The 17,285-nt window shown below is 40.1% G+C and overlaps 3 protein-coding genes across 11 annotated transcripts in view; 2 read left to right on the forward strand and 1 right to left on the reverse strand.

Annotated features, from left to right (window-relative positions):
* Positions 1–17,285, forward strand: part of SLC5A11 (solute carrier family 5 member 11) — a 43,583-nt gene that overhangs the window by 23,280 nt on the left and 3,018 nt on the right. The gene's annotated exons all lie outside the window — the stretch shown is intronic.
* The window catches only part of LOC142021920 (testis-expressed protein 47-like), a 28,156-nt gene that overhangs the window by 7,887 nt on the left and 2,984 nt on the right, over positions 1–17,285 (forward strand). For 2 of the 4 annotated variants that reach the window (XM_075011258.1, XM_075011259.1), the window contains 3 exons: positions 918–1,119; positions 1,621–1,780; positions 2,960–3,267. In XM_075011258.1, coding sequence (XP_074867359.1) covers positions 918–1,119; positions 1,621–1,780; positions 2,960–2,997 — 400 coding nt within the window. In that variant the 3' untranslated portion in view covers positions 2,998–3,267. Of the gene's footprint in view, positions 1–917; positions 1,120–1,620; positions 1,781–2,959; positions 3,268–9,577; positions 10,565–11,307; positions 11,449–17,285 lie in introns of those variants that run through there. The other 2 variants (XR_012647814.1, XM_075011257.1) reach the window with 2 other exon arrangements.
* ARHGAP17 (Rho GTPase activating protein 17) overlaps positions 3,607–17,285 on the reverse strand; it is a 66,964-nt gene continuing 53,285 nt past the window's right edge. For 2 of the 6 annotated variants that reach the window (XM_075011248.1, XM_075011251.1), the window contains 6 exons: positions 17,181–17,272; positions 16,879–17,035; positions 15,297–15,539; positions 11,640–11,809; positions 10,574–11,191; positions 3,607–4,502 (listed from right to left, as the gene is read on the reverse strand). In XM_075011248.1, the coding sequence (XP_074867349.1) occupies positions 4,372–4,502; positions 10,574–11,191; positions 11,640–11,809; positions 15,297–15,539; positions 16,879–17,035; positions 17,181–17,272 (1,411 nt within the window). In that variant the 3' untranslated portion in view covers positions 3,607–4,371. Of the gene's footprint in view, positions 4,503–7,008; positions 7,058–9,380; positions 9,405–10,573; positions 11,192–11,639; positions 11,810–15,296; positions 15,540–16,878; positions 17,036–17,180; positions 17,273–17,285 lie in introns of all 6 variants that reach the window. The other 4 variants (XR_012647813.1, XM_075011249.1, XM_075011250.1 and 1 more) reach the window with 4 other exon arrangements.

The raw sequence follows: 17,285 nt of genomic DNA on the forward strand, positions 1-17,285 counted from the left end.
AGAAGAAAAAATACACTTGATGGAATTCCCATTTAAAATAATTACTAAAAAAGGAACTGGAAAAATTAACAGTCCCCTTTTAAGAAATCTGAAATAAAAATTAACTTCATAAGAACAACTTCTTGAAAAATAATCATTTATAAAGAACACATTTTCCTTGTATTTTCCAGTGTTCCCCTGCCCCCCCCCCCACACCCTGGATTTAAGGACTTGAGAAATGCTGAATAAATCTGCTAGTAGAATATAAATATAAAGCCACACACCACAATGTATAATTATCCTTCAAGATAAGAATCTTAAGATATGGTGGGATAAGGAGTTAGAAAATAGAAATAAAATGTAGAAAGGTGATCACTAAGGCTATGTCTAAGTTACAGGGATTTGTTGACAGAAGTTTTTCTTGGAAGACAGCTTCTGACAAAACTTCTGTCGACAGATCGCATCCAAATTGCCAAGCAGATCACAAGATTGATCTGCTCTATTGACAGAGTGGCCAGACAGTCTGGCTGCTCTCTTGACAAAATGGCCAACCTGTGGCACAGCAGACAGTGCTGCCCAGTGTCCCGGAAGCCCTGTCTGTTGACAGAGGCATTGTGCCTCGTGGGGAGCAGCATACAGCTGTTGATAAAATTGCTGCATTCTATCAACTTACTGTCAACAGAATGCCTTGGGAATCTGGATGCTCCCTGGGTTTTGTCCACAAAATGCCAATTTTGCCAACAAAACCCTCCAGTCTAAATATGGCCTAATATAGGCAGGAAGTTTCCATTAAACCCCCAGAGGTTAAAGACAGTGAGGAACATATGATGCAAGTAATCAAACATTGCCAGTTTATGAAACATACCATGTCTGGTCAGAACTCTTATGTATACAGAAGAATGATGGAATTCAGACTGTAGCTAACTTTCTTCATTCAGTGCTTTGCTACAGGAAATTAAGATTTTAGTGGTGTCACATAACATCCCAACAAGGCTCTTCCTGCAGTGGTATGTCACAAGAGTGACATTGCCTGTGACATATCTAGAAGATGTGACACAATCACAGTCTGCAGAAGAGGTGGTCACTGAGTGTCTTACACTCCTCCTCAAACTGGGAACATACCTTTCAAAGACTTTTAAGGTAAAACTTACAATAAAATAGAAATGTTCCCGTTACTGGCTCCAAGATATTCTAAATTTATATTTTTTAAAGTTAGGAGTTGATCCTCATCTTGCTGTACATCTACCTGCCTTTATCTTTGGATGCTAGAATGATCTAGTCAGGGGAATAAAAAAAACACTTTTGGCTTTTATTTCAAACCTCTGTCTTTCAGACTACTCATTTGTTTGGTGGGGCTATTAGCTACACCTTCATAGTCCATGGATAAAAAAACCCATGAAGATTTCATTATTGGACCTCTTGGGCTAAGATACCCCATGCATGCTGGTTATCTAGCAGAGCTTGGTGCATTGTTCTGAATAGAGGAAGTACAACACTTGGACATGGGGAAGATAAAATGAGCTGTGCAGCTTTTGGCACATTCTCTTAGTCTGGGGACAGGAATGCCATGGGTCTATTTAATTTATTTGTAACATAACATTCTAACTCTGCTGAAGTACTATTATTTTCTTTCCTGCAAAGGTGAGCAGCAAGGGGCTGGGTGACAATCTACACACCCTTGTACCAGAACTTCTAATCCCAGCAGAAATAATTGAATATTTGTGCAAGGCAACAGAATTCATGAGTCCAGAAGCATTTCTGAAAATGTATAACAACCCGTTACAGCCTGCCATGGCTTCAGGTACTTTTGCAGATTTACAAGGCACCTGGCTGGGATGAAGGCAGGCTAAGTATTTTTCTTTTGTCTGTGGAACCAAACTTCTAGCTCCCCACAATGGTGAATTTATGGGAAAGTATAGGGATGCTCACAGTGAAACCTGGAGAAAGACTGTCATTGAGGGAATATATCTATTAACAAGTGCAATTCCTTCCCCTTTAAGAACTCTTTTAAACAAATAAGGCAGTGTGTTTCCCAAATGTAAAGCACTGACATACCCCTCTCAGGACATTGACCTTCTTGGTGTACCGCCTCTCGCAGTGCCATCCCAGGGCTTTTCTGATGTTTTAGTAATTTATTTTTGGCCGTGTACCCCTCTGTCTTTTCACATACCACATTTTAGGAAAGACTGAAAGAGAGGTATGCAAATCACTGGTACCATTTAAAATTAATCCAAAGTCACACCTCAGCAGAAAGTATTTAATACCCGTGTTGTCCTTTCACAAGTGCAGTAATGAGCTTTTCATTCCAGCTGCAGCATGTGATTGTGTGCTTGCGCCACACAAGATTAAAATCTTGGCCTGATTCTTAGTCTTGCAGGTTAATGAACATCTCCTCTACTTCTAGGGACATAATAGGCATTTCATGTGTTTGATTAGGACCTCCAAACAGTGCATGTGTAGAGGGAGAGAAAAGAAGGCAAAACTCAGAGCAACAACCACATGTAAAAAGTGCTTTCACAAAATTGTTGCCCATTGTATCCATCAGTTGTACAGTGACACAAGGCATGCTGCTCAGAGCTCTTCCCCTTCCAGTCTGGACAGGGAAGGCACTAGGAAGGCCAGGACTGGAAGCTGCTTATCTGAAAGGCAGCTCAGGGTCTTTCTGCCCACCAAGGGGAGAATCTGTAGTCCTGAACCTTATTAGAAGAAGCTTGTTTTCAATCTGGCAGACATCATCATTCTGAAATGCACCATTTCTGTTCCCCTAAAGCATTAAAGGGATGTGGGACAGAAGCATAACCTAAGGGTTGTAAGTAGTACCCCATGTTCGCCATTAAGGGCCAGCTTGACATTTTGATGAATATGGCAGATTGGGAAGTTACAAGATGTAGGGGGTTAAAGTAATCACTTTCAGCTGCTTGTATGAATATTGGCTCAATTCTGTTTCAATGATAAGGCTTTCATCTTTTCTTCCTCCCAGAAACTGTATGGCCAACCCCCTGTCACCTATACCCATGATACTAAGAAGTAATCAATTAGTCTGTCTCATGTATTGTTTCATGTTTTCATCATTTACAAAACACTTCAAGGTTCCGCTTTGATTCTGAGTGCAACAAATTGACCAAGCTCCCGTAAACGCTGGATATACATTTTTTTTTAGAGACAATGCATTTTTACCTGACAAGCTTCCTGGAAACCAGTGGCAGTATAGAGGAGCTTCTGTACAGCAGGAGAGGGCGTCATGTATTATCTGCTGTATAAAATGTGAATAAATAGACTTTCAAAGCTGATGTGAAACTACAGAACATGGCAATCACTGCATGAGTTATACCAAAAAATGCAGAAGCAGGGTCAGACAGACATGGGTGGCACATGATCTTGTATACCAAAGGATGCAAATTACAACAGTCATACAAGTATGTCTCTTGCATAGTCCATGGGAGATACACCTGCTGAACACTCAGCAATACTTTGTGTTGGTGGCGTTATTAGGCTCCATGTTTAAAATGTAACTGCTTTCAGAGTAGCAGTTAAAGCTCAGCATTGTATCCCTGTTGTGTTTTCAATAAATCACAAAGATGTAAGAAGTTAATTATATTTGGATACTGGAATAAACAGGCCTTCAAATGACAAAAGACAAAATCCTTTAATTTGATAAATGCTCACCCAGCTGATGAATCCAAACAGATGTTCAAAATTCTTTCAAAATTCAGCCAATTTAAATGAAAGCATAAACATTCCACTGTTTCATCTTGAAACAGTTACGAATTTCACGTAAAAACAAGCATGGTTAGTACAAATAACTATGACATACAGATAACTGTCAGTATTTAAAGGAGCAGTAAAACGGTTAAAGATACAGTAAGTTTCTTTCTATGATACGACAGTCCTTCAAGGCACTAGAATCCATCCACAGGTTTGACGGGTGACTGATAACCAGCAGTCACCACCAACACTCTGGCATTTTTGGTTCATACTTTAACAAAAACAAAATTCTGGAGTCTCTTGCAAGGCATCTCCATTTTAATGTCTAAGAACTAGGAACAACTAACAGTGACATTAAGTAAGTTATTGCCATACATGCACCTTAAATAGTTAACTGATGCACTGCTTTTTATTCTGTCGGGATTTCTGCTAATGCCATCAGTATTAGCAGCAATTAAGCTTCCTATGAACATTTCTACAGTAATCAACTCTTTCTATCCAAGATTTTTGAAACCACAGTCAAGACACAGATCATTAAACTTCTGTATAGTTATTTGTCTTACACGCAGCTTTCATACAGTTCTGCCATAGCTTCAAAAAAAAGCTCTTCACTGTTAGGTCTTGATCGGTTAGTTTTTCACAAGGACAGAAAGACTTTTTAAAAGTTTTGGAGCATTTGGGTTCTTTTCACAGAGCAGTGCTTTCTGCGTCATTGTCAACATCAAGCACAAGATGGCTGTGCAAGTCCTGACTTGCTGACTCTGTAGGAAGCTCTGAAGAGAGGGTCCTAAGTGGTTCTTGAACACTGGAATTGGAGTCTGTAAAAAAAAAAAAAAGGGGGGGGGCATAAAAAACAAACGTTACAGTGTGGACAGTCATTAAATCTCAGGTAGATTTCCTTATAAAGGAAAAGGAACAGATAGAGCCAAGTAGGACAACAGCTTAACAGGGATTTTGCAAGTTCAAGGCCTGCATATACACACACAAGCTACTTCAGACTAACTGAATGAGGTTTGATAGCTCCTCCCAGCCACCTCTTCACTGTCACCTGCCTGACAAGCAAGCTGAAAAAGATCTGAACATTTCAGTGCCAAATTGCACTACCTAGCAGACACCTGGAGGAAACAAAAATGAATTTTGCATCTAGAGTGAGTACTGGGCAAATATCTTCCCACATCACTAATTAAGTAACAAGCATGTGATATCCGAGATGTGTATTACAGAGGAAACTATTTTAAATCAATGTACATGGTCCCAAGAAAAAGTTAGGGTCAACTTCTTCCCCTTGTCTGGTTGGGAATCTCTTGTAGTTTGTCTGATCAATGACAAGGGATAGTTCCATTCTAGCCCTTCCTAGTAAAGATATCTAGAAAGCTGCTACAGAAGGGCAGTCTTGCAGAGTTTTGTTGGCTGTTATGAACAGGGCAGAAAGCCAGGAAGAAGAACTAACAATTTGAATTAAAGCATTGTGTTTCTGAAAATAATCAAGGCTGCTACTACAGTACCGTTCTAGTTCTACAGGAGTAAGGGAATGTTGAAGCAGGGCACTTATTTCAAAGCTGTGGCCACCTTCACTGTCAGTCTGAAAAACAAAGTTTGCTCGTGCAGCTGCCATTATGCTAATGAGGCACTGAAGTTAGAGACCTGGTAGTGTAGCAGCAGCCCAACTATTCATAATACATCAGGTACGCATCAGAAGAGAAGTGTAAATAACTACTGCAGTTCAGCCTCTCAAGGAAGTTTTTTATTCCTCTGGCTCAGCCTGACATTGAGAGGGTAAAAAGCCCGTTATCGAGCTCAAAGATGTCAAAACACTAAGGCTCAAATAGAACCAATGGGCAAGTATTATTCATTTTACAAAGACCTGTGCTTAGGGAGACTCGGAACTGTCAGTGGCAGAACTGGAATTAAAACTTGAGAATGACATTTCTTCCTTCCCCATTTTAGCAACAGATCAAGTTTATGTAAATCTTTGTTCAAGAGTGTTAGGAATACTGTCTGAAAAATTCAAGGTAGTAATATTGCTGCCTTAGTAAGGTGACACGGGAGTCCCTGAATCAATACCTTACCAAAGTTCCTATGCTGATAACTTTTTGCACAAGGCTCAGTCACATCCTTACCACATGAAGTCATAAGATCCCACAGCCCTTTTTGCAGTAGGATTCAAATCTACATAACTTTCAGCTTACGTAAATTCACCGTGTAGATTCAACCAATATGTATTGTGCCCTGCTCTAATTTTTGTACTGGGGTGTTGTGTGAACAAAGAAAAACCCACACAAACCAGTACCTGAAGGTGGCTGACTTTCAGTGATAAGAACAAACTAAGCTTTGTACAATACTGAAATAAAGAGATTAAAATTTAAAAAAAAACTTTTATAAAAAGTTACAAAGGAACTTTGAAGACTTGGTAGCTTGTATACCAGGGTCTTATATTGCCATCACCACAAACATTCTGTACTAGAATCAAATACCAATTAAAGAAACAAGGTAAATGAAGTAACATTTTTACTGAATCAGCTTCTGTTAGTGAAAGAGAAGCTTTCAGCCTACACAGTGGTAGTCTCTCTCAGAGCTGAAGAAGAGCTCTGTATAGCCTGAAAGCATGTCTTAACAGGATAAGTTGTTTCAATAAAAGATATCACCCATCTTGTGTCTCTCATGCTGGAACCAACATGGCCACACCACCACAGTTACAATTAATGACTTTCCAAATCCATCTCACTGTTCATTATTATGGTGTTCTATACTATTAAAGTCAGACTGCAGGGATAAGTATTTTTTTTTTAAATGGCAGAGGGTCTGGAAGCACTTATACATTTAGCACCTTGCACTTTGTGCAAATGTCATACTATTGACTTAGCACTAGTGGTTTAGTATTCCAAGGTCTTTTCTGCAGAATCCTGTTGGACTGTGTCTTAACTTCAAGGGGAAGGCATAGGACAGGAGAGCTCACCATCACTACTACACTGTGAAGGATGGACTAGAAAGGGGAAGAGACCATTAATCTGAGATTGTTGGAAAAAGACTTTCAAAACACAACACAGAATAGAGATGAAACCCATTTATGTTTCATTCCTACTTAAAAAAAAGTAAAATATGACATGAGACATTAATGATTCAAAACATGAACGACATTTAGTCTTGAATGCATTTAGTATTTGGTTAAGGGCAAGCATAAAATAGAAGAGCCATTCTTTTTCCATGCTATATTAATCAGAATGCAAGCAAGCAGTGTTATGGTGACAGGTTAGTAGTGGGCATTAGTGCACACTCAGTCATGAATTAGCAATGTATTTGGCCAATCAAATGCCTTTTCCTTACCATTAAACTTTCCAATTTCAGTTCATAGTGAATAATGCAGGTCAAACATCTAGATTGTTTAATGAAATTTTCAATTAGAATTTTCTTTCTTAATGCTAATTACTTTACAACCATAAACAGGATTTGAAGAGTTACTCAAATCTGAAGCATCACTAAGAAGTTGGTATAACAACCTGCAAGCTATTCAGGGGTTACAGCTCAAATGTTAGACGTTTATTGCTAATTTTAATTCAGAGTTCCAGAGTTTCAGCCTGTGAGAAATTCTGATGTTCAACAGTATGCTGTTTACTGTCAAGCGTAAAATTAAAAAAGCAAGCCTCATACATGTGGGATCCATTACAAATATCTAACAAATGAGCCAAGTCATAAAAGCTACAGCAGCCCAGTGGACTTTAAAACAAGTGCTTGTAAGGTCCATCTGTAATAAAATTAACTGCTCCACAACTTTTCGGTTAAGGATGAAATTTATCTTCAACCATAGTCTCTATGGTTGTCTCTTCTATCTCCAAACAGTGGATTTTCCTATGCTAGTGTGGTGTACAAGGGGGTGAACCTGAGCATTAACATCCAGCCTCTCCTCTGAATTTCCTAGCTTCGAGGGGATTTCTTGAACATTTTCTGAATATATTCATGCGATTTAATATAGAATCCAACCATAAACACTCTTGCTTTTCCTTAATCATGTAATAATGCCAGTTAAGTTCTTGTACTACAGCTTACATCATCCACTCTATTTGACTGGTTTGCAAAGGCTGGCTCGCTCACTAAAGATGACATTACTTCAGTATTTGTGGGCTTAACCTTTTCCAGCCTGATGCTGCACAGACTGCATCATTTGAGATACAGTTGGCAGAGTCTGACCCTGGATACAGGAAGTAAACAGAAGGATGAAATCAAACTATAAGAACACTTCAGTTCTGCTTGAAGCGGCTTTTTAATAAACAAATGGATTTTGCCAGCACAGACAGGCAATGTTGCATGGTTACTGATAACTCTCAGCTGTGAAAATTGCTGTAATCTGTTTTGATTGCCTCATTTGAATAATCATTTAACCATAAATAAAATATTCCTGTATTCTGAATGGCTATTATCCAAAGGGGAGGGATTTGTTTAACTGCATGGTTATTTCTGAATAACCCTAAGGGATCGACCTGACTCAGTTTTTACCCGTTTGCCAGCAACAAAGCTACTCCCTTCATAAGAAGCAGGAAACTCTGTGTATGTAGAAAAGTACACCCAAGCCCCAGCCAAAGGAGGTTGTCAAACTGCAGGAACAAACATTTGGGAAAGGAGGCTTAGCTCTCTGTCCCTCCTGCTCATCAGCATGGCTCCTACCCCCAGAATGAATAACTGCCACATGCTGTGAGAATCCCAGCTCCTCCATTCTATTCTCCCAACTCAGCTTGCAAACAGTTTTTTGCTGTTATTCTGAAGAGATCAGTGTGGCTGAGCTGTGCAGGAAGGTGGACGAGGATAAAAGAGTAAAGCCCTTTTTTGCTCGCTTTTCCACAGTATGGCAGCCAGTTTAGTGGTAGTTTTCTCCTTCGTTTAGAAACTGCAATTTCAGTTAAGCTGTTCAATACATTAATTATTGAAATCACACTGCCCATAAAGCCTCTAATAACCATGTCAGGTAATACGTTTATTCAGTCCACCACAATTTGTTGCCTCAAAACAGGCAACACCCCAAAGTCATTACATTAAGACATTTTCAAGTTTTAAACAACCTATTCTTTGGACAGCTTGTAATTGAAGAAAGACCTATAGCCCCATTAAGAAGGCTGCAAAGCTTACAGAATGCAAATACAAACATGCCAGAATGCAAAGGGATGGTGCCAGTAGCTTCTCTGCATTAGGGTTTAGTTCATGAACCATGTGCGTTTTATGAGTAAGTTCCAAGCAGTTAAAATTCAATTAATTAATTGAAATCCTAGTGTAAAAGCTGCATTACAAACAAAATATACGTGACAAAGTTTGCCTGTGGTGACTCCAAACTTTTCAGTTTGGCAAATTAACCAAGGAGAGGAACAGACATTTAAAATGGGTCGCTATGTCTTTAGATACCAGAAGTGGTAGTTCTGGTAACAGTTGTATTGAGTGTTAATTCTTTGCATGGTTTTATAAGGCACACTATAAAGAGGATTCTTGTAAAAAAAAAAAAAAAAAAAAAAAAAAAAAACTTGCAAGTGAACAGCAAAATGAAACTTGGATCCTAATGTTCGTCACAAACAGGGCAGTATGTGTAACAATGATATAGTGCAAATTTGAGAAACGCACACATTTTAAAGTGCATGAACAAAATAAAGCTACAGATGATAATAGCTGCACAGGAGCATTTGTAGCTATATTGCAGGGTTTTGATCAGTACAAACCTTATTCGCAGTAACCTTCCCCACCTGTGAAAGCATCATGGGGTACAGCTATTAGGTAACAGAATACAGTTTGCATTCTAAACAAAAATAGTTTTTATTTTAGAAAGCTGAAGTGTCACTGGAAAGGGTTTTACCCATTAATAAATAAGTAGATTTAAATGTATTAATTTTGTGCTCATTACATTTCCTTTTTATAGCATCTAAAAAAATCTTAGCAGGAAGACATTTCAAAAGGTACTGTTTTTCTGACTACAATGGTAACATTTTTCTTCAAGATTTAAATCCATTATTACCACCTATCATCTATTCAGTGCGGAGGCTGTCCTGTTGCTGCGGGATCCTGCACATATCATCTCATGCCTCACGAGGGTATGTCTACATTGCTGTCATGTCTAGAGATACTCGAGCTAAGTTTGATCTAACTAGCCTTAAAAATAGCAATGAAGCCACAGCAGAACAGATTAGCTACTTGAATAGATTCCTAGGGTCCCCAAACAGCCTTGTCCAGCCTATGCTGCCACAGGTTCATTGATATTGATGTTGTGTGCATCTCTGATGGCAGGGAAGACATACATGGCGTAGCATGGTACATTATATTGGCATACAGAGATGGGTGGTTATTCAGACGCCATTAATGATTCTGAGCGCCCAGTCTGGAACACTTTAATGAGGGCCTGATTTTCACCCTTGGAAATGGCAGTTCCCCTTAATGTTGTGTTAGGGCACACAAGTCATTACCACTTTGGAAATCTTGGCGTAGAAGGTGTGCTTAATGTGTTCTCGGCTTTGCCTCCTCCCACCTCAGAGTTTCTACCATTTGTGCTTGCTTAGGGCAGCTGCTATGATGTGGTGAATTTGGGCAAGCCATTCACACCCCAGTCCTGTACCAATGCTCTGCTGTCAAGGCTGGAAAACATGTGGAAAATAAAACACATTCATATAAGAATGAAAAGCTCTCGCCCTGGAAAGCGCGGGCTGGCTCTCTTCAGAGAAAACTCCTATCCATCCCATAATACGCAGGTAAAGCACTTTAATCCAGTGAAACTTGTAAATTAATAGCTTCCCTGAACTCATATTTTATATTTCATTCAAGATGTGTCATCAGAATCTTTCAACTGGAGGTACAGGAGTAGTGATCCCGCTCCCACCATTTGATATTAACATGCTGCAGCTCACAAGGAAGAGTCACTTACCCGTTATTATTTTGGAAGCAGTTTGAGTGGGATTTGTGAGAACACTGTCTCCAGATGACTGAGAAACAGGAGGATGAGGTGGCGGGGGAACATTAGGTCGGTTTCGGGGCTTTGGTACTGGCTTTGGCCTTGGTAGTGTACCAGTTTGAGGAGGAGAATGAGATTGCGAAGATTCTTGGGTAGAAGACTGCAGGTGAGATAGTGCGCCACTAGCACTGTGCTTTCCTAGAGGTGGCGTATCAGGTGGCGTTGGAGTCTGAGGAGGAGTACAAGATGGTGGTTCAGGTCCATGTTCACCACCAGGTACAGGAGGCGGAGAAGATACTTGACTATTTAATTTAGGCTGCAGTGGAGGTGTAGCCTGTGCTGGAGGCTGTGGAGGTGGGTGGTTAGGAGCTTGTATTGGGGAGAGGCTGCTGGAGTATCTCCGAGGTGCAGAAACCTGGGAAGAGGTGGAAGTCTGGACTGTCCCTGGATTTGTGTGTTGTCCAGGAGGAGAAGGACTTCTAGTGGGTGGTTTTGGAGAGACAGAAGGTAGTTGAGTTGCTGGTGTAGAAACTGGGTTTACTGGCTGGCCAGGTGGAGGTTTGGGAGGTGCTGGTGCAGGCTTCTTAACAGCTGGGAGACATGGGTAAGAATGTATTAGTTACTATGTACACTTGAAATAAAACCTTGAAATACGAAAATGCATTAACACCATTTAAAATGTTCACTTTACCATTGAAATTACCCAGACCTACTATGGCTCCACTTACAGATTGGTTACCAAGAAATGTATGTAAAGGTTAATAATAAGAAGTCTCCTGCCAGAGTGATGCCATTGTATAGTGTTGGCAACATTACAATATGTGACCATGGACAAGTCTGAAGACAATGTAAGTTTAAGTAGGTTTTAGTAAAATATACTGTTGAACTATTTGCTGGAGTGGAGAATTTGTCCGTCCAAATAAACCAGGAGTGTAATAACAGACTAGAGATACCAGAAAACAGCTACGTGGGCAAACTTCCAGCTGTGAAGTCAATATTTAGTCACACTTTGAGATCTGCAAACAAGAGCCCAACGTACCTCGCCTCACTGCATGGGGACTGGGACCAGCAGCGTTCTGTGGCTGACTGACACAAAGCTGATTAGCGCTACTGGGTGACTGTGGCTGGTTCTGCATCGGGCCTAAGTGCCCACCATTTCTCACAGGTGGAGGAGTAGTTGAAGTTGCAGAGTCCCTGGACTTGGAGGTACTGAAAATTTAAAACATGTGAATCAGATATTGCTTTTGAAATACCTCTCCCTGAGATGTACTGCAATGAACTCATGGATTTAGACTAGAAGGTGATCAAATTCCAGATACGTACACGTCTGAGTCTTGGGAAGGAAAAGATTCCTGTACTCACATGGTATTTGAAGAGCTTTTCAGTTACAGGTGAGGCAATGAGACTGTACATCCCTAGCTCTGCCATGTCCACCGCAAGCTTATCTACACTCAAAACAGTACAGTGGCACAGCTGCAGCATTCAGTGCAGACAATCACTGTGCTGATGGGAGGAATTCTCCTATTACCGTAAATCCACTTCTCCAAGAAGTGGTAGCTGGGTCACTGGAAGAATTCTTCTATTGACCTAGAGCTGTCTACATAGGGACTTAGGTCAGCTTTAAAATGCTGCTCACAGGTGTGAATTGTTCACACCCTGATGTAATTAAACCAACCAAATTTTCTAGTGTAGACCAACCTTGAGGCTTAAGTGGGCTGTACTGACAGCCTAGGATATATTCTCACCAAAACCATGATCTGGAGTACAAATAAACCTGTAGCCAGCCATGCAAGAACATCAGACAATATTTACACTAAATACTGTTCTAATACCAACTGAATTCTCTCTGTGCTGAAAGAACTCAATACATTTGACGCTTGTTTATCAGACTCCCAACTTGAAAATTCATGGAAAACGCTTGAACTACTCCCCAGAATTCCAATCCCACTTTAAGTCAGGGCGTGTTTATGGTTTAACAGAGTAACTTTGGTTGCCCCAGCACTGCAGGACATGTCTGACACACCCAGAGGCCAGGTTGGAGAAGAAAAGCATGGATATTCTGTAAGTTTGCCCATACAAGGTCAAGTGAGTCACCAGTATGAGACTGCTCACGTTAGACCATGCAGACATGCAAAATGTGAAGGCTGTTCTGCACCCCTCTGGCTTCTTGGGTTTGAGTGTGGCTTCAGTGTACTTATGAGCTCTGTTTGGCTTCTTGACAGCAGGGGAATGTCTTGTGATAAAACAGCAGCAATTGTACGCCACAGTGTAGCTACTCAATGCCTCCTCCTTTCAGTTTACTTTTTAACTTTGATGTAGCTTGCAGGGTAAGGACAATAGTGCAGGACTGACATGGAGATATCCATCTTGGTGTAATTTCCTTCCACACCCTGGTATCAGCTTTGGCTATCTGATTTCACCCCTTGCTGAGATGAATGGGACAGAGCTGCTGCAGAGGCCCAGGAACAGACTCAGACACCCTTGCATCAATTACATTTTATTCACATTTGAAGTTTCCCTTGGATGTAACAGCTCTGGACTATTTTAGAGAACTGAGCTTCTAGAGAACATGATAGTAACTTCATAGACAGAATGTGTCTGTAGCCTTACTGGAATGACTGAGACACTGACACTCAATCTCTGACCTAGATACTGCAGTATATCAAACTGTACCCTGCAGAGAGCTGAAAAGCACTGTCATGCTCTTGGCTTTGAGTACAGCCCCAGGCAGGAGGAGTGGAAGAACCATTCTGAAAGCTGCCACCAATCGGGCATGGTTAAGGCTGCTTATTAAAAGGAGTACTACTTTCTGCAATTATGCAATACCCAGGGCCTGTGCCACAGAATTTGCCATGGGATCTGCTTCTGCCAGACAAACCACCACTGAGGTACTTCAGAAGATGACAGGTAGTCAATTGGGACCTAAAAATGGGGCAGCCACTGAAGAGTGGGGATCACTATAGAGATCTAGGCATTCAGGAGGGCCAGAGGAAGAGTAAGACACCATAGCATACGAGCAACAGGACTAGGAAGGGAACCACTGAGTGTGAATGATTGTGTGACGGGCAGGATGTGGGTAATGCATTTTCCCTCCAAATCTATATTCTCTGTCCCGTACACACGCTGTTTAAATTCTCCTGCAGTTTCCTGGTATCCTACACCTCACAATAATGAAATTAAACCTCATCCTTCATCTTTTGTCTGTATGTTATATGATCCCCTCCTGTGTCTAGTTTTAGGCAGGATCTCGTGTGCAGATTCTGACTGCAGCCTTTAGATACTGCCCTAATACAAATCCATAGTATCTTGTCAGTGTTGTGGGAAAAAGTGACTCTTGGGGAGGTTTTAATGTGGGTAGGGTGGATGGCCTCCACCAAACCCAACTGCACTGAAGAATTCATTAACACTCACAGAAAACTTTTGTCTAGATAAATTTAAGTAAGAAAAAACACCTATCAGTATATTGTCTTGGAGACAGACCAACTCCTTCTATGCTGCTGCACTTCTGAAAACCACCAAACACTACCCTTGATTACTAATAGCATGAGTGCAATAAGTGTTTTCCAGGTTACATCTTGGGCATTGTTCATTCATGAGTTTACACCCTGTATGCTCTTACTGAAAGAATGTTACTGAGGAACAAAACCTAAAGTATAATGCAACAAAGCAGATAATCTACACCAATCCGGCAATGGCACCTGTGGCCAGTTTTACTTTGTGAGAAAGGGTCTAAAACAGCATTTCCCAAAGTATGGTCCCTGGCCCAGTACCGGTCCTTGGAAAGAAAATACTGGTCCTTAGAAAATATACAAATTATTGCTATGTACTATTATTATTGTGAATAAATAATGAATGTGAAAATTAATTCATTTTTTATATGCGCTTATATTTTTGAGCTGCAAAAAAAGGTACTTAAAAACAGTCCCAACAATATAAAGTTTGGGAAACCCTGGTCTAAAAGACTAATTCTCTCCAAACTTCACCTACAAATTTACTAGCTCTCATTCAGGTGAACCAGGAGAATACTAAAAGCCAAATATTATATCAGCCCTAGAGGACGAAAAAAAATAAGCAAATCTATTATATTAGTCTCCCAATTAAAATATACAGCGATTAGCAAAGGAAGTAAGTGATTACATAAAATTTCACTAGCACTCAAGTAGTGAAAGCCTATTATATTATTATGCTAAAGAAACTGATGCCAAAGTGTGATAAATTGACTTCTGACTTGCTGGTTAAGATTGCGCGTGTTCCTTGCTAACTAACACTTGCTAACGAAAAGCACACAAGACACAGAACTAGATCACTTACACAGAAATGAACAAGACAAGAATTACAGCTTTCTAGTATTGCCACGGGGTTTCTTAGTGCTTTCAGCAATAAACTGAACCTGATACTTCCATGACTATGACTTGAAGAGATCAGTCAATAGGTGGAAGCAGAGTATGATGGAGAATTCTTGACAATTTTTGTGTTGTACAACAGATTTTAGAATAAGTTCAAATTAAAAAGAGGAAGATGCACAATCATCTCTTGTATGGTCCTTTTCATAAATACAACTCAAAGCACTTTACAAAAAGGGCATGTACATTCAAGTTGGACGGTAGTACCTTGTTGATTGAGTAATACTGACAGAGACCGGTTTGTTGCTGAAGCAGCCTGTTAAGCCACTGCCAATGGAAGCCAGACTTCTTACCTGACATCCTCATTTCCTTGAGTTTGTAAATGTTCTGCTGCGCCAGCAAATGGAGCAGAAGTTGCACTCACTGGGCTGGGTTCAGCCACAGAACCCTGTGAATGCTGCTCTGCTACAGGCTGAGCCAGCGTGCCAGCCTCAGTAGGTGGAAGTGGTGGCTGGAACGCTGGGGATGTGTGCTTTCTATTTATAGTGCCACATCTCCGAGGGTTCACTTGGAAGTCCATAACCTTGACACCAAAGCTAGAGAGAAGAGAGAGTAAACACACCATGCAGGCCAACTCCAGATAAATAAAGCCAAAAGCAATACTGCGGGTTAACCCAGAGACAGCAACCCATGTCGCTTAGCATGCAAGCAGCAACAAGGAAAGCTTCACCTTTCTCCAGATAACACCACTCTTGTTAAGACATGCAACACAACTTGACTTATTCACACAAAAGGATAAACTAAAACATCAGTGGGATGAGCTATTCAATTATAATTTCAAATTGAAGACACATCGATGCAGTGCGATCTGACTGCTGCGTAATTTCACCACACAGATACTTGTAAGAATAGGCACTTTTCCTTAGACACTAGGATATTTTCAAGCTTTGTGCATTAGTGGTGTTTTGCAAACTTTTAAAAATGACATCTTCAAGTCACCATATTGACTTCAAGATAAACATGTATGAACTAAAGACAGGCTTAGATACATTTGCATGGTTAAAAGCATGAACAAAGGAAAATATTACCTTATTTAACTAGGGATAAACTTGGGTAATTCTAATATATGCCATTTAAAAAGCTAATGCAGCATGTTCTAGAAATACTTAATTTGATATGATTAAAATCCACTAAGACAAGAAAAAAAATGAACCTTGACTTGATTCTCTTTCCCCCGTCAATGCTTTTCACTACATGACAGTAGTAGGAAAAAATCTAGTATGCAGTTGTGATCAATAAAATATATTACACATGAATTTGCCTGTGTCTAACCATAGTTAAAATTAAGGTAACATTTTAACATTTGCATAAAAAGTTAGAACAGCACATCCCTTAAATACTGACATGAAAAACTGCTAACAAATGCACTACATGTTATTGTATGGGGGTAAACGTAACACATCTGCCATGGTATACTGTACCATCATCAAATCAGAAGTCTTTTATCATGAAGGCACCAGATAACACCATTTCAGCCTGTGGTTTTAAACAGAAGCCTTGGAACATTCAGAAGTTACAGCAATAGATCCTATCAAATGTACATTTATTCTTAATGGATGAATTTGAGACCTAAAATAAATGAGTTGGGAATAAGCAGTAATTATCTGCTTAGCTTTTATCATGCACAGAGCATAACCGGAAGGAAATGCCAGTACATTACCTTTGAACCTTCCTCAGGCTGCAATAATATGAGGGGAAATAAATCACTCAAGGGTTATGTAGGAAGATTTCCACAGAATTCCCCTTCTGACCACAATTTTTTTAATTTTAGTTTAAGGTGAGCTATAAAACACTTCAAATTATAATCTCATCAGTAGCCTGGAGTTCCCAAGAATGGGCTAATGTCTGGAAAAACAATATAAGAGCTAAACATACCCTTCCTTCTTCAGCAAATCGCCTTCCATTACAGCCATGCTAACAGGCCTCTTCCGCTCCAGTGTCCCCGAATCATACTCATTCCCAGGTTGTGAGAAATGATTGGAATTAGTGGCAGGAAAAGCAACAAATGCCCCAGATACATTAAAATCCACATCTGGATGAAGACAAATAAATCACTGTAAGATACATATGTACCCAAAAGCAGACCATCTACAGCTTATATTCCTAATTATTTAACAGTGTACCAATACCATGGATCTAATTTTGGCAGAACACCTCACATTACTGGAACTCTTTACCTTCAGGGAAGAACCAGTCTGCATGCTGAATTATTGGCTCTATAATTGCTACCACATGGACTGAAGTTGCTGCTGCCATTTCAGCAAGAGACCTATGGACAAAGT

Source organism: Carettochelys insculpta, chromosome 16 (genome assembly GCF_033958435.1).
Source record: "Carettochelys insculpta isolate YL-2023 chromosome 16, ASM3395843v1, whole genome shotgun sequence".
NCBI classification, from domain to species: domain Eukaryota; kingdom Metazoa; phylum Chordata; order Testudines; family Carettochelyidae; genus Carettochelys; species Carettochelys insculpta.